This window comes from Candidozyma haemuli (assembly GCF_002926055.2).
Source record: "Candidozyma haemuli strain B11899 chromosome Unknown B_2014730914, whole genome shotgun sequence".
NCBI lineage: Eukaryota > Fungi > Ascomycota > Pichiomycetes > Serinales > Metschnikowiaceae > Candidozyma > Candidozyma haemuli.
In genome coordinates, this window is record NW_020289902.1 from 1,857,076 (window position 1) to 1,877,956 (window position 20,881).

The following is a 20,881-nucleotide window of genomic DNA, read 5'->3' on the forward strand; positions in this document are numbered from 1 at the left end:
ACGATCTAGTCTGTCTGCATCTTGTCATCATCCTTGGCCTTGCCATTTGTGCTCAAATTGACATTGCCCTGGTCGTCAATGAACGATTTGGAGTTCTCGTTGACAAACTGGACAGATCTCTCGGAGTCCAAGAACAAAGTGTATGCTCTCTTGACGTCTGGCAATTCAATTGTGGTGGCTCTTCTCTTCAGGGCAATCTGCTGAGCAACCGCGATCAAGTTGGCAGCATATCTCAAACTGGTCTCTTCACCGATTTTCGTTAAGAGAGCCAAGGCATCGGCACTCAATTCGGCTTCTTCTTCGTTGGCTCTGATGGACAAAATGGTTCTGAGCTCGTCAGCAGAGTAGTTGGAAGTGTGAATGATGATAGATCTGTCCAACAAGTCCATTGGCACACCGTGTGGGGACTTGTAGCTAGTACCTCTGGTCTGAGAAACACCACGGTTAGTGGCCATCACGACAATTGGAGCAAAGTCATCCTCCAAAGCACGGTTGATGAAAGAGAAACTCTCGATGTCGAGCATGTGGACCTCATCGATGAACAAGACACCTGGCACAATCTCGGCCTTACCTTCTTCCTTCCATTCAGCGACCTTAGTGTTGATTTGATCACGAACCTCGGATCTGATTTCGCCGGTGTCACCGGAGAACAAGGCCAAAAAGCCCTGTTGACGGGAATTTATAACATCAATTTCGTGAAGAGAGACGGTGTGGACAACCTCCTTTCTCTTTTGCAACTCACCTTCTGGACACTGAACGAACTTGGTTTCTGGGCCCATAGCATCGTAGTCTCTGGCTCTGGTGAAAGATTTACCCAACTTGGTGATCTTACCGGAAGCCTTATCGATGGAAATGACATCACCAGCCAAAACCTTCTCCTTGGTCAAACCCTCGATCATCTTGTTACCCAACTCGTAGATAGTTTCCATGTCTGTGGTTTTGATCGTAAGTTTACCTTGCTTGTGGCCACCAGTGATGGATCTGTCAATTTGAATTTCCACCACTTCACCTTCAATAATCTCAGTTTCCTCCTTGATCTTAATACCGATCGATTTTCTGAACGCCTGGGTCAAAGACTCAGTCTTCGACAAGTCAAGCGAGAAGATCTCAGAACCAGCAATAGCAGTGAATGGAACGCCCTCGCCCAAAGACTGTGACAAACCCATGGCAATGGCGGTTTTACCTGTAGATGGAGGACCAGCAATAAGCACAGCTCTACCAGCAATCTGACCAGCCTGAACAAGCTTCAAGATAAGACCAGCAGCTCTTCTGGCGTTGACCTGGCCCACCATTCCCTGGGCAGACTCTTTAGGCTTCAAGTTGTCATCGAGCCCTAGGCCTGAAATATGGGAGTGTGCAGCGATCAAAGAAAGACCGGCAACGTCTTTCGACTGGGCAGAAGACGTGGATATAGTGGCCTGGGACATTAGTATATGTGATTAAAAGTGGGAAACCAGGGGTGTATTTATACGTACCATTTTACGTTGTGGTAAAGAAGTAGTTGATGGATGTTGAGATGTCGCGGAAATGTCGTGCACCCACTGGCTGCGAAAAACTATACTACTTAAATGGAAAAAATGGTGAACTCGACAGTGTATAATAAATAAGACTAAAAAAAAGAAGTACTTAAATCTTGGTCTTTGTTTCCGTCAACTTGCCCTCAGCGTACATGTTCTTGATCTGTTCCTCGAAGAACTTGGCGGCAATAGGACGCTTGATCTTGATGGTTGGGGTCACCACGTCTCTCTCAAGACGCAATGGCTCGTACTCTAAGTAGATGTTGTGAAGCTTCTCGAAGCCAAAGAGTCCCTCGACGTTTCTGTTCAAGTCTTCGAGCAAAATAGTCTTGTTCTCACGGTGGTTGGCCTGTTCCAAGATGGCTTCGCTGGTCATCAATGCAGAGGCTGGAACAGCACACTTCTTGATCAAGAAGTCACGGGTCTTGGCCTCGTCAATACCAAGAACACCAACCAAGAAGCTCTGCACGGACTCACCGTGGGCGAAAGCCTGGGTAAGAATGGAGTTACTGGAAAGGTAGTTGTTCTCGACCTTTTCTGGGGTGACGTACTCACCGTGGGCCAACTTGAAGAAGTTCTTCACTCTGTCCACAATGTAGTAACGACCAGTGGTTCTGTCGATTCTAGCAACATCTCCAGAGTAGAACCAACCATCCTGCAAAGCCTTGCTGGTCTCTTCTGGGTTCTCGTAGTAATGAGAGAAGACCTGAGGACCACGGATAAGCAACTCACCGGCAGGGCTCTCGTTGTCGACAGAGTAGCCCAAGGAAGGCAAATCACGCAAACAAATCTCGGTGGCCACACCAACGGCACCACAGGAACCAGGTTCCTTTTCGTAAGGAACACTGAAACTGATACCAGCGAAAGTCTCGGTCAAACCGTAGCCCTGAGAGAAACCAATGTTCAAAGCAGCCTTTAAGAACTTCACAGTCAGAGGAGAAATTGGGGCCAGCCCAGTGACGGTCCAGACCATGTTGTCGAAACCCAAGGCCTTCTTGAGCTTAGGAGCAAGCACATGGTCGTAGAGCCAGTTGGTGCCCTTCTCGTTCTCGGCAGAAGCTTGCTTGTCCATCTTGTTGGTGATAAAACGAGTGAACAACCTCTTGGCGATGGCGCTGTTGGAGTGAATGGTGGCGCTCTTGATGGCGGCCTCGAATTTGGTGAACACACGGGGCACGTTAGACATGTAGGTTGGCTTGAAGAGCTTCAAGTCCTCCAAGAGGGTCAATGGTGAGCCACCGAGTTGAGGGAAAGCGACAACAGCACCCACCATCAAGGAATTGGCCACACAATGACGCTGGAAAATGTGGGCCAATGGCAAGAAACAGAAATCTCTCATTTCGTCAATGTCTGGAACCTGACACACAAGGAAAGCCACGGCAGCGGTAAGGTTGCTGTGGGTCAAAACCACACCCTTTGGCTTGGAACCGGTGGTACCAGAAGTGAAAGAAATGGTGTAGGTGGTTTCTGGCTTAGGAGGCAATTCAGCGTGAGGGAAGACACGGCCAACCTGGCAAACCTCTTCCATGTCGTAAAGCATAATGTTCAAAGCCTTGGCTTCCTCAACAAGCTTGGCCTTACCCTGTTCGCCGAAAATCTCGTGCAATGGGTCCATGGAGACCAAACAGATAAGCGACTCGAGCTCCTTAGGAGCGGTACGCTTCAAATCAAGCAAAGTCTTGATGTGAATACCAGAGGCAATCACCACAGGAGACTTGGTAAGCTCCAAAATGTACTTGGAAGTACCAGGGCCCAAAGTGTCGTAAAGAGCCGTACTGGTAAGACTGTAAGAAGCACACATGATATCGGAAATGATCCATTCGGCTCTGTTCTGGGCGAAAAGAGTCACAATGAAACTCAACTTGTGAGCGTTATAAGACTGGTACTCCCGGGCATGGGTATCGATCTTGGCGTGAGCGTCAAGGTCAGGAACTCTGAATGGGTTGTTTTGCAAAAGAAACAACAAACCCGAACCCAAAGCTCTCTTCTTCTCGTCCATCTCAGCATAAGTAATGGCCTCATAAGTAGGAGCAGACTTTTGCGCCTTGAAGTCGTACTTTCTCAGAGCCAATGCTGGCAAGTCAGCGTGTTTCCTCACGGTATTCGTGATCATACCGTGGTACGTCTCGTAACCAGGAGCAAAGTACTTCTTCATCGTGGTAACAGCCTTGTTGTGGTACACTTCAGAGAAGCCCTGCTTGGCCAGGCCAGGCGTGGGCACAGCGTAGCCCACAAGGTCAGAGCTGAAGGGAATAATGCCCTCCTGCTGGAGCTGCTTGATAGTGTAGCCCTTAGCCTCGAAGTCCTCGAGAACGTAGTCGGAATCCGCAGGGGCAATCAAAGACGAAGACATAGTATATAAAAAAAAAAAACCAATTAAAGTTGGAAATTTTCAACCTTGATAGCGGACGCCCCAGATTTAAACGGTATTGGCGCGGGCTCCCGGCAGAGAAAATCCTCTAAGCAAAACCGCTCCCTCGGGATCTCGGGACTGTGGTTCTGTGGGGAACCCCGCGGCAGGAAAATTGAACTTCCCGAGCGACAGAGATGAGACTTAAAAACGTTTCAGAGAAAGTAAAGAGAGGTGTGTTTTTTTCAGGCATATAGAACAAAAAAGAAAGCCCCTATACGTTGAAATGCACTGGGAATTCCCACCGCCGTGGTGGGCCCTTCGAAACCAACCCTTACCCCAGACTCTTGGCTGTCGTGAGGTGTTGCTATGTGTAAATTGTGAGTGGCTGCGAAAGAAAAGCGAGACAAAAGCAAAATGGTTTGCGAAGAAAATGGCCCAGTGCGGGAGGGGCTACTGGGCCGCGCGCTGGAGAAAAACGGGAAGGGGAAACAGACGCTGGAAAATTGTAAAGGTGCGTCGAAGGGGAGAAGACCTTCGGGAAATTCGGTGAAGACGGGACGTTGGGTGGGCAAAGGACGAAGGAGGTTGGTCGTTGGGTGATTGGTAACGGAAAACCGTAAATACACCTTGTTTCCGGTTTCTTTGCCTTTTGGTTGCCTCTTTCTTGGACTGAAGCTGGGGGAGCTCCAGCCACAATGGGGATGGGGTCCTGGATCTGGCTAGCGCTTGCGAACAATCAACAATCTTCGCTAACGCTGGCCATCGCATGGACATGCTTATTTTTCACTAGTCTTCAAACCCCTCTGTCTTGACTCATAACTCCTACTCTGGTGACTTGACTTGATAGGGCTCTCCCTTCACCCGACTACCTCCGGCCTGTATCTCCGGCCAACCCTTTCTACATCGTCATACCTAACATGCATGTATTATTTTTCTTCCCGTTCCTCTACCTAAACATCAGCGAAAATCTCTGTGGAACGTCCAACTTAGTCAAGTGGAGCTCGTAAAACTCAATCTTATCCTCCAACGACGTTTGCTTCAAAACCAGCGTCAACTGCTCCGCGCTTTCCACATTAGCCGCCGTGTGTTTCTTCTGCTCGGGGTCTCCAAGAACACTCAACAACTGCGTCCATCTCCAGTTATCCTGAATGTCATTGTACGACCGCGTGGGGCCACGGATAAGCCTCTCCACTGTGTATCCTTCGTTGTTCAATAAGAAGATCTTGGGTGGTTGAATGTCGTGTCTGACATACGATGACAATTCCTGAATTGTCATTTGCGCCGAACCATCTCCCTGCACCAACACCACTCTGCGCTTAGTACCCAAATCCCGTTCGGCTCTCGAAGCACCTAACGTGGCTGGTAAAGCATAACCGATCGATCCGTAGAATGACTGCGAGTAGAAGCTGACATCCTTGGGGAGACTCAAGTCTGCCACACCAAACAAGAAGCTGCATGTCTCAACAACGAAAATGTCATTGGGCTGCAAGTAATCCTTCATAAAGTCAAGCAACTTGTTCTGGGTAATGGTCTTGGTGTCGCCGCCATCTCTCTCGGCGAAAACTGGCATCTCGTACTTGTGGTCGATGTTGTTCTGGCCCTGGTTGTGGGTGAATTTGGAAACATCGAGCTTCTCTGCGAGCTTGGTCATCAAGTCGTTGAATGAAAACACTCTCTGGTCCTTGGTTTCGCTCTTGATGTCAATGTACTCGTCGTCAATCAAAATGTAGTCTGGGTGAATCTCAACATAATCCGTGACCTTGTTAAAGTCGAAAGAGTTGAAACCGTTGTTGGTCTCGTTGTTGAAGTAACCAATGTTAAGCAAAACATCAGTCTTTTGTTCAATGCTTTCGATAATCTTCTTGTCTTCGGTCAATTTACCGTAGTAGCATCCCACGTAGTTTGGCAAGCTCTCGTCAATGTTTCTTGCAAGGTTCGAAGCGAAAAGCTTGACAAAATTACTAGGCATCGACTCAACAAACTTGGTAAACTGCTCTTGAGCACGGAAACGAGGAATCAACGCATCGCTGAAAATAGATGGCTGCTTGGCACTGTAAAGCTTGTTCAAGATCTTGTCGGTAACATCGTCAAGCAATGCAGTGTCTTTGAGTTCGCTCAAACTCAATGGTTCAGCCAATCTGGATTTTGGCACTCTCACATCAGGAACATCGCTAGGAACGAACAAATAACCTGGTCTATTTTCTTGCAAGATCTTACAGAGAACTCTGTCGATCTTGTCCAAGTTATCGGTTGAGTCATCCTTGGTAAGGGACTCTTGAATGCATGAGACGCCCTGAACGGCATATTTATAGACATCGTGGTCTGGAGGAGTCAATGCGTGTCTGCTAGGCACCAAGTGGTGAATGTTACGCACTGAGCGACGAGTAGCAGACTTTGCCTGGTTTTGCTGGACCGTAGATGTAGTTCCAACAATGTGCAACAAGGGAACGTATTCGGCGAAAGCACCAGCCACACCGTTGATGGCGGAAAGCTCACCGACACCGTAAGTAGTAATTAAAACACTCAAGCCTTGAATAACTCTGGCGTAACCATCAGCAGCATAAGCGGCATTGAGCTCATTGCAAATACCGACAAAATCAATGCCCTTATCCTTCGCAACCGAATCAGTATACAAGTATTCCAAAAGCGCCAAGTTGAAGTCGCCTGGAATACCAAAAACAGAGCGAAGTTTAGGGTTTGCCTGAGCAATACGTAAAAACAAGTACTCACCCAAAGGAAGGGTCTCTGAGTAGGAGGAGCTAATGTTCTCCTCGGAGCCTGGTCTGGTGATTACTGGAGCCATGACAATGTAAAGATAAAGTGGGAACTAAAAAAACGGGTGGTGGGTCACTCCTCTTTATATCCCAAAGTAGTTTCATAAAAAATGGTGTTTTGTGACTATCCGAAAGCCTGACTTAGCAATACCCGAGCGGTTCGCTGATTGTACCCAAGGCAAGTGGAGGGACCCAGCGCGGGTGTTCACGGGTAATGGCGGCAACTGGCGGCTACTCGCGCCATATAAGCTATTCCTCTGCCTCCTCCCAAAATATTCCACACTAGGGTCCCTCTTGGCATGGCAACTACCCGAGAAGTCCGACCTCGCCGAGCCCCTAGTCAGATCCCTCGACGGTAGATGCTTTTTTTGGCGCCGCGCAGACTCCAGTCCCGCGAATGTCCCAGAGCCGTCCACGGCGATTCAGTACCACTGACAAGCCAAAACGATGCCTTTCGCGTGGCACAAACAAGAAAAAAGTAGCATAAAGGCATCCGAGAACGAAACACCCGAAAGGTTATCCATTGGCAACAGCCGGACACTCAATAACCGAGAGGGACCAGGTATGGGTGTTACTTTTTACTTTTTACTTTTTTTTGCACCCATTAGGGGGAACTGTGGGGAGCTACCTGGCCCTGCCACTCGTTCTTGTTCCCTGACCCACCCCAGTTAAACTTTTGCCCATCCTCAGTTTTTCACGCCACGGCCACACGCCATGAGCCCTTTTCTGCCAGGCATGCCTGCCTGGCCTGGCCTGGTTGCACCAGCGCTGCTGCACCAGCACTGCTACACTGCTACCATGTAACATTTGTCCCAAAGCACGGCATTTCACCTTGCCTGTTCTTCCTCTCCCTCGTCCCGGATAAACACAAAATTCGGGTTCTGCTCACCACTGGGCCACGAAAAGTCAAACACTTGTACACCTTCGGGCCCGACCCCTCGAAGCTTTCCTTCTTTCTGAACCCCGACCCTCACGCCTTTGCACCCCTCCATAACTATCGCACAGTGCTGTTCCACATATACCGTGCTGTTGGTGATGTTATGGAGCCGTAACTGATGGCACTTGACTACGAGTGTACTGTCCTTGACGTTTCTGGCCATAAGTGGCCCTGTAGTGTTGATGGTAACGCTTGAATTGTAGATTTTTTGTATCGTTGCTGAAGCAGGCCATACGTTGTGGTTGCTGATGGTGGAGCCCCGGATGGTGCTTATACTGGCGTGACCTCCACCCAAGAGGGTGTCTAGACTGGCTGTCTCGTCGCTGATTTGCGTGATGTGTTTTTGGGCCACACTGGGCTTCGATATGTGTCGGGTGGTGGTTTCTTTTAGAAGCAGTGGCGCTTCGGGTTCTCCTTTAAAACGGAAGTATTCCACGTTGATTCGGTTGTCGGCGGCTTCGATGGCCTTGTTGGCTTCCTGGATGCTGTGGTAAAGCTTTTTCCGCTCAAAGAGCAGGAGTGACTTTCCTGATTGCCTGTTGAGTTCGCTTACGCTGATTTTGAGCCGGTCAAGCTGTGCATTGTCTGTGCAAGCGTTGATCTGGTTCACTAGATCCATGGTGTTGTGTTGATGTTACTGAAGCAGTGCAGGAATCACCGCACTAGTAGACTCTTCTTACCTGTTTTCTATTCCTATTTAAGCGCCAGCTATGCCTTGGCAATCTTCGTTCTGCCGACCAAGTGGTCACAGATTTCTCTGACCTTGGCCCAGTGAATCCTCTTGGGCATTCTTCTGCCGACCTCCGTTTCAAAGTCGTACAATTGTCTGATGCCGGTGAAGCGTAAGTGCGACGAGACTATACCTAGCACGGCGGCTGTTTCAGACAATTCCTTGTCGTCTATAGGGAAGTCGATCTCGTCTCTGCACTTGTCAATGCGACCCGACTTGTCCTCGATGAACTGGACCGCCTTGACTGCAAATCTCGTGGCTCTGGTTCTGTCAACTGGTGATGGTAAACCACCTTGTTGGACATGGCCTGGAACGGCTGTCTTGGTGTCGAAAACACCGTCAGACTCCAGCTTCATGATTTCTGCCAACACTTGTGTAGTCAAAACCTTCGAAGCGTTTGTGCTCTTTAATAATAGCTTACCGGTTCTGGAAAGACCATGCTCTGCTGTGAAGGATTCCTTCAAGGACTTGATATCAAGCTCCAATTGAGCCAAATCAATGCCCTCTTCGGGAACGTACGAAGCTTGGGCACCACAAGCTAAGGATGCAAATGTAGCAATGTAGCCCGAGTTTCCTCCTTGCACATCGATGACGAAAGCACGGTCTCTTGTGGCGGAGGCAGATTGCTTGACAACGTCACAGTAGTCCATCAACGAGTTCAAACAAGTGTCGGACCCAAGCGAGTAATCGGTTCCTGGCACGTTGTTCGAGATGGTTGCTGGGATAAGCACCATGGGTATACGGAAAGCAGGGTACATTGGACGAGCCTTCTCCAACTGCTCCAAAGAAACGAATGCTTCAAATCCACCAACGAGAATCAAACCGTCGAACTTGTACTTCTCAAAGTAGTATGCAATCAATCCCAAATCGGTGCCTTCGGGCGTGTTTCTGTTGGTACCAATTTCACATCCACCTTGGGAGGTCCAACCTTCAATAGACAACCAGTCGATGGAGCGAACAGATTCGTGTCTGGCCAAACCAGAGAAACCATTATGAATAGCATATGGGGTGTGACCTCTAGACATACAGTAAGTGGCCATGGCATAAACCGCACTGTTCATACCACCAGCAGGAGCACCAACATTAATGATGGCAATTCTCTTTCTCTTCTCCTCGGGAAGACTTGGCTTCTCGTGGTTAGCGGAATTGATTGCCATAAAGTCCAGCAAATGTTCAACAAACTCTGAGTCTCTCAATTTCATAGCTTCGGCAAAATCGTGCTTCTCGATGGCTGCAGCAACAGATTTGGTAACCTTGACAGCTTCAACAAGAGACAATCTGACAACCTTGTTTTCTTTGATACCAATCAATGGAGATGGAGTGTCTGGAGTAGACTCCAAGACAGCCTTGACTGCCTCGACACCTTGGAAAGTGGCCACGATACGGTCATATGCAACAGCGTTACCACCTCTTTGGACGTGGCCCAAAGTAGTAACTCTGGTGTCCAAGCCCAACTTGTCGGACAATACATCTTTGACCTGATTGGCAGTAATGGGTTCAAGGTCGCTTGTGATGGCACCTTCTGCCATAATGATGATGGTCTTTCTCTTACCCTTCTCTCTGTGCTTTCCAACAATCTGGCACATTTGACTTTGCCAGTCTTTGGATGAAGAGGGCTTCTCAGGAATGAAAATGTAGTCAGCAGAGGTAGCAATACCAGCCATCAATGCCAACCAACCGCAATGACGACCCATGACCTCAATGACAAAGGCTCTGGAGTGAGAGTTTGCGGTAGCATCAATATAGTCAATAGCCTTGCAAATTCTGTCCAATGCAGAGTAAGCACCAATAGTGGCGTCAGTGGTGGCCATATCGTTATCAATGGAGCCCACAGTACCACAAATGTTCAAATGCTTGTGTCTTTCGTATTGCTCGTCGGTGATAGAACCGTCATCCAATAACTCTTGGATCAAGGAAGGCCATTCGGATCTAAACAAATCAGCACCTGTCAAAGAACCGTCACCACCACAAACAATGAGGGCATCAATTCCAGCTTCAATCATATTCTTACAAGCCTTCAAACGGCCTGGTCTTTCCTTGAAAGCCATGCATCTGGCAGTACCGATCTTGGTACCACCTTCGGTCAAGTATCCTCTAACATCTTGCCAGTGCATCTCTTTGATGTAGTCAGCACCGCCCCTAACAAGACCTTCGTAGCCTTCCATAACTGCAAAAGGCTTGCAGCCTCTGTAGATGGCAGCACGGACCACAGCACGCACACAGGCATTCATACCTGGAGCATCACCGCCCGAAGTCATCACAGCAATATTTCTCAGAGAAGGAGCATCAGTATCAACAATTCTGGACACTTCCGAAGCCGCAGAGCTCATGATAGTAGGCTCGTGGTCTTCAATGGTCAACTTATTCACTGGAGGTAACAAGCTCAAGGCATTGGATGCACTGGTGAAGCCCACCAAGTTTCCCAATGGATCCACAGTGTAAACCTCACTTGGGTACAACTCGTTAGGGTACAACTGGCAAGCAACATCCAGACCAATGAGCGTAGACACCAATTCGTTCAAGTTGGTCACTGCAAAGGTCAAGTGGGACAGCTGGGATCTCCAGTCAGCCACAGGGTGCAGCTCTGACCAATGCTTCCTCAAATCGTCGATTTCGTCTTCAGTTTTCTGATCAGAAACCTCAATTCTTAACGTGGTGTGTTTGTCATGGGCAAGCAACACTGCAGACGAAGCCTGCTCTGACTTGACCAAGAAGCCCACCAAGTTGGTATAAAAGTTGATGGTATGGTTCATCAAGGGTTTTCCAGGAGCGTGTATAACAGCACCGGAGGTGCCGTGCACGACTGAAACCGGCATTGTTCAAAAAGTAAAAGAAGTAGTGATGTGGTATATGAACTAGCAGTTCCACCGGTAGCAAAGGATGGCTAAAAGTCCGAGATATATTGGTGCGGCCGTCACCTGACCACCGGCCATCGATAACCCGGATCATGAGATGGCATTACGTCATGGGGAAGGAAGGTTGAAAGAGGTGAATTTTGATTTAGAGATGGTTTTAGGATATTTAGAGATGTCTTTTTTCGTGTTATAGTGACGTTTATGTGGTGTTTGAGGTGGTGGTCGAATGGCTGCGAAATCGCAGTATAGTGGGATGGACATCACGCAACGTGCTCCCAGATATGCTGAAGTGGAAGTGCCCTGTGATTTGCTCTGTGATGGTTGGGTTAGGGGATGGGAAGGAAACGCCGTGGAATGGCTTTACAGATTGTTTTTGTCTTTTTTTTTTTTTTCGTGTTTATTTTATTTAAGGTTTTTGTCAGGAATTAGGCATGTACCACAAAGCTGAGGTTGCAGCGGTACTCAGTAGAACAGGTTCAATAACTACATATTCTCTTTATCAGAAGTGCTTTGCTTTATTCACTCAATTGATCTGCTTCTAGCTGGTCTCGTGAGAGGTTTTGAAATTTGCACCCATTCGACGGTTATATGTCATTTCTATGCGCTTGCGCCGTGCAGCCGATGATGAATGCACCATCTCGTGTTTTAGTGTTTATGCTTGTAGGAGTCTTTGGTTTCCATTAGAGGTTTCTGGTGCTTCTAGTGATCATGAGTTGCATGGATGTGCCTAATTCAGGTTGCATCTCGTGCAATGCCCTTTCCGATTCTTCCGAACATAGTATGTGTGGGTGTATAGAGTGTGGAGGGTACATGTAATGGTGCAATGACACAAAGAGCCAGGCATGTAAGGCAGTGTGGGCTTCTAGAAAGCCGTATGTCTAACAAAAGGTATTAATTCAATGAAGCCTGGATAGCTGGATCCTGTAACCTTTGAATTTTAAAGTCTGGTCATTTTCACCTTAAAATACTTTCGTACTACTATTACCTTCAGCTTGAGATCCTACAGCGTTAAACTATAGATGAAGACATGTATTAATCTAAACGATAGTACACATAAAAGGAACTGCACCACGACCAGCGTGCTTGTTTAAGTTGTTGTCCTTTGGAGTGTTGTTCTTGTTCTGAGTAGTCTGAGCAGCCATTGTTGTTTGATGATGATAGGAATAGAAAGAAGGAAACTTGTGGCTTTATATATTCAACATTTGGTACCTTTTTGCCCTTCTGTTGAGCTTGGCGGTCTCATATGTTTTCCTCTTTGGGTGTATCAAAGAAGCTCGTGTGTTTCAGTGAATTGCCTGTTTGGGCACTGCTATGGAGCCAAGGCTGTAGTTGCCTTACATTTTGATAATATTGAATCTTTAACCTATAAATAGGGCTTTAGGTATTTTTTGAGTCCATTGTTCGCTATCTTGATACCCTTTCATTGGTGGCTCCATGAGTGAGAAGCCCATTTAAAGCAACGACGTCGAAAAACGCCTTTCACGGCCTGAAAAACAACCAAAACCTTTTTATATACATATTGAGAGTACTAAATTTTAAAATCTATCATTCTTTATTTAAAAATATAGCTTTTCGAATTTTAGTGTTCTTTTTCATTTTCTTGTTCATGTAAGTGTTTGAGAATTGCAATTCACATACAAAAAAAGTACTCAGATTCTCAAAATGCAACATGATTAAAAACTAGGACTTGCGCCAATTAAAAATAGAAAGAGGTAAAACTTATAGATTTTCGTCTCGAATTTACTTAATTTGGAAGATTAGAAGTCCTTGAAACTGATTTCAAGAAGAGTAATACGTTGTCACTTTTCCTCTCATCGAGACCATACAGTGTACTACAAACACTGATGAAGACAAGAGAATGGAAAGAAGCTGAATTATCGTTACTGCAAATGTTACTGTAATAGGTGTTACCTTGGTAAGTATCATGTATGAAATATCCTCCAGAATGGAGAAAGAGGTCTTCTCTTTTTGCAACACTAAGTCATCTAAGCACCCCTATGGAATCATAAAGTCTATAGCCCTGCTCTTTTATAGGTCAACTTTCCTGGGCATTTCCCAATTGCTTCCAAAAGGAGGTGTCTGAATGAATCTAGCTGATAAGCTTTTCAAATTCTTCTCTTTAAATAGTTCACCTATCGTGTAGGCTTCACCTGGAGGTTTCGAAAATACCTTCTGGACTCTCGAATATTTAAGAACCTGCAAGCTGAATAGGCTACTTATGAACTCGGTGACGCATTCAAGCCATTTAAACGTGATAGAGTATGTAAGATGCTGAAAAAACGTCCTAAAATCGCCTGGAGGCCCATAGCTGATATGTACATCGCTTATGTAAGACAGCAAGAGCCGCACCAATAGATAACACTAAAGGGTTTACACCAAAAAAGTAAAAACCAAGAAGCATTATAGTTCTTATTCTGGCAAGAATCTCTTAGGAAGATAAGAATGTTTTTCTGATGTTTTCTTTTAGTTGGCGAGAGGCACAAGTCCTCACTCATTGATTCATTCCACGCCCAGGACTAGTCTTTTGTAAGCAAACTGGTCCTTTCAATACTCCAGAGAGTAGTATCTAATATATCCAAATCAAGCAAGCCACATGAGTCTTAGTTTTACCGGTGTTATTCTGGCATGGCCTTTTTTTTTTACCGTGAATGTCTTCTCTGACTGAGCCTAGACCATTCCTTCCATCTGATCATGACCACATGGATCCAAATAGATACAGCTAGGCTTCTCGAATAGTATCATGGTCATTAGAGTCTTCACAAATCTGCTTGTGCCATTGTAGCAGTTTTTATCCTCCTTGAGACTATGCATATCTCTTTAACATAGGAAAGCAAATGGCACAAATCACCATTAAGTATGAAGATCGTAAAATTTCAGCTAAACTCAGCTGAATAGGTAGCCAATCACGATAGTCAATGAAGTAAGGGTATTGGGAGGTGTTTGCTTATTCCAAAGAAGCGAAGAAAGACCTCAAATGAATCGGCCTTCCATGTAATCAAACTGCCGATTAGATGACTTTACATTTAATGAAGTTTTCCTTTAACAGCATATAATGTCCTTGTCCAAATTCTTCTATACGTCAAAAATCTAATTCCAGGCTGCACTCTTTGACGATCTCTGGTCTAGGTAAACATTAGTCCTAATCTATCTTTTCTCTAAATTCTGTTTAACATCGATAGGGATTTATTTCAAAGCTTTAAATGAATGCCAATGCCGAAATCTTGTATTTTCAACCTCACCATCTACGGTTAAATTGACCAAGGCACTATAACTTCACAGCAACTCGTTTCGGTAGTGTTTTAACTTCACAACAACCCCAAAGAATAACAAAGAAGATTAGAGAAGCCTTCAAAAGAAGACTCCAACATAACTTGGCTCTATTTTTCTTAGTCCACGTCCTTTGATATGACCCAGCGGAATGGCTGCAAAAGGTCTATGCGACTCCCAGCTACCGTTCACCAACCCACCACGCCAAATCTATCCACCACACCGAACATATCCAAGAATATATCTAAAAAGTTATTCATCTAAAAACAACAAGAAAGACCCATTTTTACCATCCAGCAAGTATCTCTGTTCCTCCATTAATCCAACCTCACTACTCACTACTCGCTGCTACTTCCACTACCACCCACCACCACCATCATCACCTCATCACCACCAAAAAAACACGTCATACTAAACAAACCTTTTTCCAAGCAATTGTTCCTGCCTTCACCATATCCATCCATATTACCTTCTCTAACTCCAAGCTTACCTTGCTGTTGGTCCTCGGACAGTCTCTCTTTTACCCTGTCCACCCCACATTCGCAGCTCCTCCAGCGTATACTCCATCCCGCGCTCACAAATTTTTCTCGACAAGCTTACCAGATCTCATATTGAAATAGCACCTTTTGCCCATCCAAAGTCACATCCCCAAATGTCGGAACAGCAAATTGCCCAGCCTTTGGCCGACATCTCCAAGATGTCTGTGCCTACTCTTCCTTCGTCGGCTCCAGAGTTGCCTAAACAGAACGGCTTCTGGTCGTCCAACCCAGTCTTTTCTTACTTGAACGACGTCTACACCAACATCTCCCAGCACAGACAGTCTCTTGGGTTGACCAACCCAGGTACCGTGGAAAACCTTACCAAGGAAGTCAACCGTGATGTGTTCTTGAACCAGCATTTCTTCCAGGGTTTGCGTGCTGACTTGAACAAGTCTTTCTCGTTTGACCCAGCTTTCCAGACCTCCCACGCTTTCTCCATCGGTGGTGACTTGCCTCCTTATGCATTCTCGGCCTTGTACGCCAAGGAGAACATGTTTGCCCAGGGTAACATTGACAACCAGTTTTCCGTTTCCGGTAAGGTCAACTACGGTTGGGACGAGCACAACATCTCTAAGGTTACTTTGCAGATTGCTCATGGCCAGCCAACCATGTGCCAGTTGGAACAGGACTACAACGCTAACGATTTCTCCATCAACTTGAAGACTTTGAACCCATCCTACTTGTCTGGTGCTTTCACTGGTGTTGCCATTGGTTCCTTGTTGCAATCCTTGTCCCCAAGATTCGCCGTCGGTGTCGAGGCCACCTTCTCTAGACAAAACGAGTCTCTTCCTCCAGACAGTGCTATCAGCTACTTTGGTCGTTACAACGCTGGTAACTGGATTGCTACTGCCCAAGTCCAGGGCCAAGGTGCCCTTGTGGGTACTTTCTGGAGAAAGGTTTCTGAAAACGTTCAGGCTGGTTTGGAGACCCAGATCGCTGCTGGCATGAGACCTGTTAGCACACCATTCGGTCCTCAGTATGAACCTGTCGTCGAGGGTGTCACTACTCTTGGTGCCAAATACGAGTACCGTACTGCCGTCTTCAGAGGCCAGATGGATACCACCGGTAAGACTTCCGTCTTCTTGGAGAAGAAGATCATGCCAATGCTTTCAGTTATGTTCTCTGGTGAGATTGACCACTTCAAGCAGTCCTCCAAGGTTGGTGCTGGTTTGCAGGTTGAAACCGCTGGTAACGAGCAGATCTTCTTGATGCAAAACGGTATGGTTGATGCCAACGGTAACCCAATTCCTGGTGCTACCATGTAATGAAACACAACAACTTTTGATGTACCAAACCTCCGATAGATCCGCATCAAAGACTCAATTGTGCTAACTGTTAGCCGATCGTGCTCCATACTTTCATGACCTCTCATTGTATATATCGTATAATCATATATTGTACATTTCGATGCTTATTTTATTCTAATCTCTTCACCATCCGAACAACCGGGAGATGCCTCCTCGTTTGCTTTGTTCGCCATTCACGCTTTCACTGCGTCCTGAACGTGCACTAACGAGGCGATACACATCTGAAGACGAAAGCGGTTCTTTTCCGTTACGGCTTCCGTTTCTGGCACTGTTGGCCTTCTGACTATATGTATCACCACGTCTCATCAGATTATCTGATGGATAATGCTTATGCTGTTGTGTCTGTGAGCTCAAAGCGTTCGTCTTGGGCCGTGGGACGTAACCACGACCAGAGCCGATGCTTTGGCGTCTTCCGTTCGGCTGCTGCAAATTAGCGTGTAAGTTGTTCTCGGTAATCGAGCGATAAATATCCCTAAGGGTGTTCTCTTGAGTGCGGTTGGACGCGATACTGTTCTTAGCACTTGCAAGAGAGTAGTTGGAGCGAGAATGGGACAATTGTGGTTGTTGACGCACATTCGGCTCCATCCAATTGCTCACAGAATTGTAGAGTTCACTAGGCGACGATCTGCGTGACTTTTGGCTCTGCGTATTTTGCCTTGCCTTGTTGTACTGTGAAAGTGACGTCTTGGGGAAATCATCCAATTCCTCCTCCTCATCTGCAGCTTCGTGTGTCACAGATCCCATATTGCTGCGAATATCAGGGACGAGTGGAATTTTTCCACGCTGATAGTTTATGGCAGCCGGGTATGCACTTGACGCTAAAGACATTGTCCGGGATTGTGACCTTGGAATGTTGAAGTTGATAGACTTGGTCGTAGAAATATTCTCCTCATATTCATCAAGAAGCGAGTCCATAGAGGAAGAATCAGACTTGGCGTCTGCTGCCTTCGCTTGTCGAGTGCGATTGTGGTATGGGTTAGAATGCTGCTTGTAAGGAATCTCCTTAGAAGCGTGTATAGTGGCATGGGGGTTAGCGTGGGGGTTGGCATGACGATGAGGCAGGCTCACAGGCTTGGGTTGAAATAGCTTGGAGGTAGGCTTAGTCTTTGGGGCAATAGCCTGCTCGTTGAGGTTAAAGCTTGCAAGAGCAGAAGTGATTGACTGACTTGATTTTTGACGATGCAATGGCCATTGGGGTTCATTCACCGGTGGAAGCTGGAACGCTGGATCAGGCTCGTAGAGCTGTTGGGGTGAAACAGGAGCAGAAGGTGGTGACTCAGGGATATCGTTAAAGTAGGGCGTGAAATGACTTGCTTTTGGGGTCCTCTCAGCATGCCCAGCATGCAAGGCAGAACCATCAAGAAGAGGAGCCTGTACCACGTTATTTGGTTGTCGACTTTTTTCAGGGGTCTGAGGAGTATCTGGAGCAACAGCGGCAGGTTTTTCCGGCTGTTGAACATCCTCAGGTATGCCCAGGTCTATGTAAGATGGAAGCTCGTTCGTCTTGGCCGCCGCAAACGATAGATTGGTATACTTGACGACTTTCTGCAATATGCGCTCAAGCTCTTTAATCACATCAACATCTTCTGTGTCGATATTTATTTTCCAGTAGCGCTCAGGATTGGATAAAGGCAAGATGAACTGGTTTAGACTTATGCGTAGAATTTTTAGTTTGGGAAGAAGCGGGTAGACAAACGAACGGCCACACGCCAAGTAAGTCACGTCTCCGTTATGCAATTGAAAGATCTCGAGCTCGCCGTGGCCGAGTAAAGTTCCTGACAGCGACTGCAGCACCGGATCCTGGATTTGTTCGTGATAAACAAGAATGCGGGCCGCTTGGTACCTAAAAAGACTAGCTTTCCCTTGTAGGTTCTGTTGCGAGAGAAGCATCAGGTACTTATGGTCATCGTCCTCGAGGTTGGGTTCGCTAGAGCTTGTGGGGTGAGTAGGAGGTTGTTTTCTGTTTTTCCGAAACTCCTTGGCTTCACTAATGAAAGAAGGCTCAGACACCTGGTCACTACTCTTCTTATGTCTCAACAACGTCTGTTTCCTCGGGCTCATGGCAGGCTGCTCGTGGCTTTTTGGCGGCGGCTGAACCAATCCTTCAGTTTGTAGCAGGGGAAATTTCTTCACTCCCAGACCCTCAGCATTGGGTGTTTTTGGATCCAAAGTCTTGAATTCTTCAGCTGGATCCTTGGACCTTCCATCCTCCTGAGACGTCTCTTTTGAGTTCACCACGTTCTTCTGTGGACTTTGTCCATCCACAGGGGTTTCGGCGGAGTTTGTTTTCTTCTTCTTTTTCGACCGCCTTTTTCGCCTATCATTCGGCTGTTTCCTGTTTTTGTAGTCTTCCGACTTATCCTGAGTAATCATGATCTCATGCAGCAGGAGAAAACGGGAGCTTTAGTACTTGTTGGCAATGGAAAATCGGTGAATGGCTAATTGGGTGTTTACCCTCACTTTATTCTTTGTAGTGGTTACTGCAAAGGTCTGAGGTACGGGTGGTCTGGGGTGCATGGAGATCTGGGGTCACCAAGAGAAGGAAGAAAGAGGAGGTAGAGATAAGTTGGAAGGAAGAATGGGGCCAAGTAGAGACAAATAATTGAAAGTTGGTTTGGCTCAAGGGGAGTTTTCCTGTTTGGTGGGGAAAAATCGAGCCACTTGATGGAAAACCTTAATGGCTGCGAAAATGTCACAGCTGCGTGGGTATCAACAAAAAAGGGCGTATTCTCTTTCTTTCTACACTTCCACAAAGAATGATGATATTAATGAACAAGTGTAAGTTTTGCAAGGGGGCGTTTGCTTGGAGACGACGAGTTTCGTTCTATAAGCGCTCGGGTGGGCGTAGACCTTTTGGTATTGTGACGGGCTGTCGATGTCTTCAAGCAAGTGAAAAGAACAAACAAGAAAAGAATCCTTAGGTGCCCAATCTTCTCTCGAATCCTTCGTAGGCAGCTGTCGCTGGCTCGCCCTGCTCGATATCAGCAGACAAGAGAGGCTTGTAGTTGACGCTACGCTCATTGACAGCATCCTCTTCTTTCGTCCAGATGACAATATTGTGCAATGCATTGATCACGACGCTAAGTCTATGCTCAATCCACAAGATGATCTTCAGCGGTGGGAACATGAAGTTGATCTTACCCATTCCAAGCAAGAAACCAGCACTGATACCCGCCAAATGGCCGAAAAACGATGAATTAGGGAAAAGGAACGCAACGAAGCATAAGTAAAGGAAAGGCAAGTAAAGCGTAGGAATAGGAAACTCGTTCCCACGGGTTCTGAACGTGTAAACGGAGGGATGAGTGAAGTGCTCCTTATAGCAGTAGAACGACAAGAGCGAAAACACAATGCCCAGCAAACCAGCAACATGCTGAGTAGGATACAATAAAAGACCCACCAAGCAGTACTGCAACGCAGCGACAACAGCCAAAATGTTCATGGTGACGCCAGTGTAGATGGTTCCGTGAGTCCTCTCATAACGAGCCAAAAGCGGAGCCAACGAGACAAGATTCAACAACAAATGCAACACATTGAGATGCGGAAAAATGTAAAAAGATATAGCGTTCAAGTTGAGGTTCAATGGGGCATGTGGATCCAAAACAACAGTATCTGAGTCCTTCGGGTAGAAGCCAAAAAACCCGATAGCAAAGATGGTGAAACCAACAGTGAACGCTGGAAGGTTGTCCAACGATTCCGCATTGGGCAAGTGCGCATGCAAAGAGGCCATTCCGGAGTGAAGTGGTGAGTTTCTCGGGAAGTGGAAGGGACGATGAAGGGCGGTTGTTTGAAAATTGCCCGGCGCGTGGAAGTTAAAGTATCAACGAAGATAAAAAGCGGGACGTGAGTTTTTCGCGGTGCAGACCAGAAGGTTTCGTTGGGGGGAATGGAGAGGGAATGTCGTCTATGGGAGGTAATTGAGTGTTTTAAAAGGCGTTTCAGGTTGCGTTTCAGAAGTTTAAAAGACATATCTGTTTTCATGCTGAAACGATATCTGTGGATGGCTTGTGGTGGCACTGCTTGGCTGGGCTTGGAGGGTGTGTAGAAGGCTGTCTAGAAAGAGCAATTGGCTTCACACATTCTGTAGAAAAAACACTAAGACACTTAGGCAAGTATAAGGAAGCGTTGCCTTCCTTATAAAGACATTCTTCTGCCAATAATATGGACAATGGTGTTGATGACTCTGACTGGAGCCTGACGGTCTCTTCTGGTGTACGGATGTTCTATCCTTAAATGGAGTTCCTCACCAACTTTTCCAAATGAACAACATTGCCATTCTCAGGAAATGTCAAGAACCATAGCTAAACCCATGAAAGAATAGAAAAGATGCCTCAAAGGGCTTTCCAATAAACAAACTATCATGCAAGTAGCTTGAGTCTGGTCGTTTAGGACTAAGCAGAAGTTGCCGTCCTGCCCAAGCACCGTTCCGTTATCAACGCCCTTTAAGTCGTCTGGTTTCAGGGACTTTCCTAACTGCTTCCATAAGAAATGGACCTTATGAAATTGGGTAACTTATGCTTTGCTGTGAATATGTCAGCCATTTGATGAGTGAAGGGAGTTTTCATTCCACTACGAGTCAAACGTGCCTTGAAGGTTGAGCTTTCA

The 20,881-nt window shown here is 46.6% G+C and overlaps 7 protein-coding genes across 7 annotated transcripts; 1 reads left to right on the forward strand and 6 right to left on the reverse strand. All coding sequences in view use genetic code 12, as the record gives it.

Annotated features, from left to right (window-relative positions):
• Window positions 1-5: 5 nt before the first annotated feature.
• Window positions 6-1,427, reverse strand: RVB2 (RuvB family ATP-dependent DNA helicase reptin; the record flags this gene model as incomplete). Its single annotated transcript, XM_025485311.1, has 1 exon — window positions 6-1,427. One exon carries the CDS (start codon window positions 1,425-1,427, stop codon window positions 6-8), a length of 1,422 nt encoding a protein of 473 aa, XP_025340242.1.
• Window positions 1,428-1,626: 199 nt separating this feature from the next.
• On the reverse strand, window positions 1,627-3,870 carry FAA2-3 (Faa2-3p; the record flags this gene model as incomplete). The annotated part of the gene is made up of 1 exon (XM_025485312.1): window positions 1,627-3,870. One exon carries the CDS (start codon window positions 3,868-3,870, stop codon window positions 1,627-1,629), a length of 2,244 nt encoding a protein of 747 aa, XP_025340243.1.
• A 946-nt stretch (window positions 3,871-4,816) lies between these two features.
• Window positions 4,817-8,200, reverse strand: CXQ85_001610 (uncharacterized protein; the record flags this gene model as incomplete). Its single annotated transcript, XM_025485313.1, has 2 exons — window positions 4,817-6,697; window positions 7,715-8,200. The coding sequence occupies 2 exons, from the start codon at window positions 8,198-8,200 to the stop codon at window positions 4,817-4,819; spliced, it is 2,367 nt and encodes a 788-aa protein (XP_025340244.1).
• Window positions 8,201-8,289: 89 nt separating this feature from the next.
• PFK2 (6-phosphofructokinase subunit beta) lies at window positions 8,290-11,127 on the reverse strand (the record flags this gene model as incomplete). The annotated part of the gene is made up of 1 exon (XM_025485314.1): window positions 8,290-11,127. The coding sequence occupies one exon, from the start codon at window positions 11,125-11,127 to the stop codon at window positions 8,290-8,292; it is 2,838 nt and encodes a 945-aa protein (XP_025340245.1).
• A 3,958-nt stretch (window positions 11,128-15,085) lies between these two features.
• Window positions 15,086-16,237, forward strand: TOM40 (Tom40p; the record flags this gene model as incomplete). The annotated part of the gene is made up of 1 exon (XM_025485315.1): window positions 15,086-16,237. One exon carries the CDS (start codon window positions 15,086-15,088, stop codon window positions 16,235-16,237), a length of 1,152 nt encoding a protein of 383 aa, XP_025340246.1.
• Window positions 16,238-16,402: 165 nt separating this feature from the next.
• CXQ85_001613 (uncharacterized protein) lies at window positions 16,403-18,652 on the reverse strand (the record flags this gene model as incomplete). The annotated part of the gene is made up of 1 exon (XM_025485316.1): window positions 16,403-18,652. The coding sequence occupies one exon, from the start codon at window positions 18,650-18,652 to the stop codon at window positions 16,403-16,405; it is 2,250 nt and encodes a 749-aa protein (XP_025340247.1).
• Window positions 18,653-19,196: 544 nt separating this feature from the next.
• CXQ85_001614 (putative rhomboid protease) lies at window positions 19,197-20,006 on the reverse strand (the record flags this gene model as incomplete). The annotated part of the gene is made up of 1 exon (XM_025485317.1): window positions 19,197-20,006. One exon carries the CDS (start codon window positions 20,004-20,006, stop codon window positions 19,197-19,199), a length of 810 nt encoding a protein of 269 aa, XP_025340248.1.
• Between the last annotated feature and the right edge of the window lie 875 nt (window positions 20,007-20,881).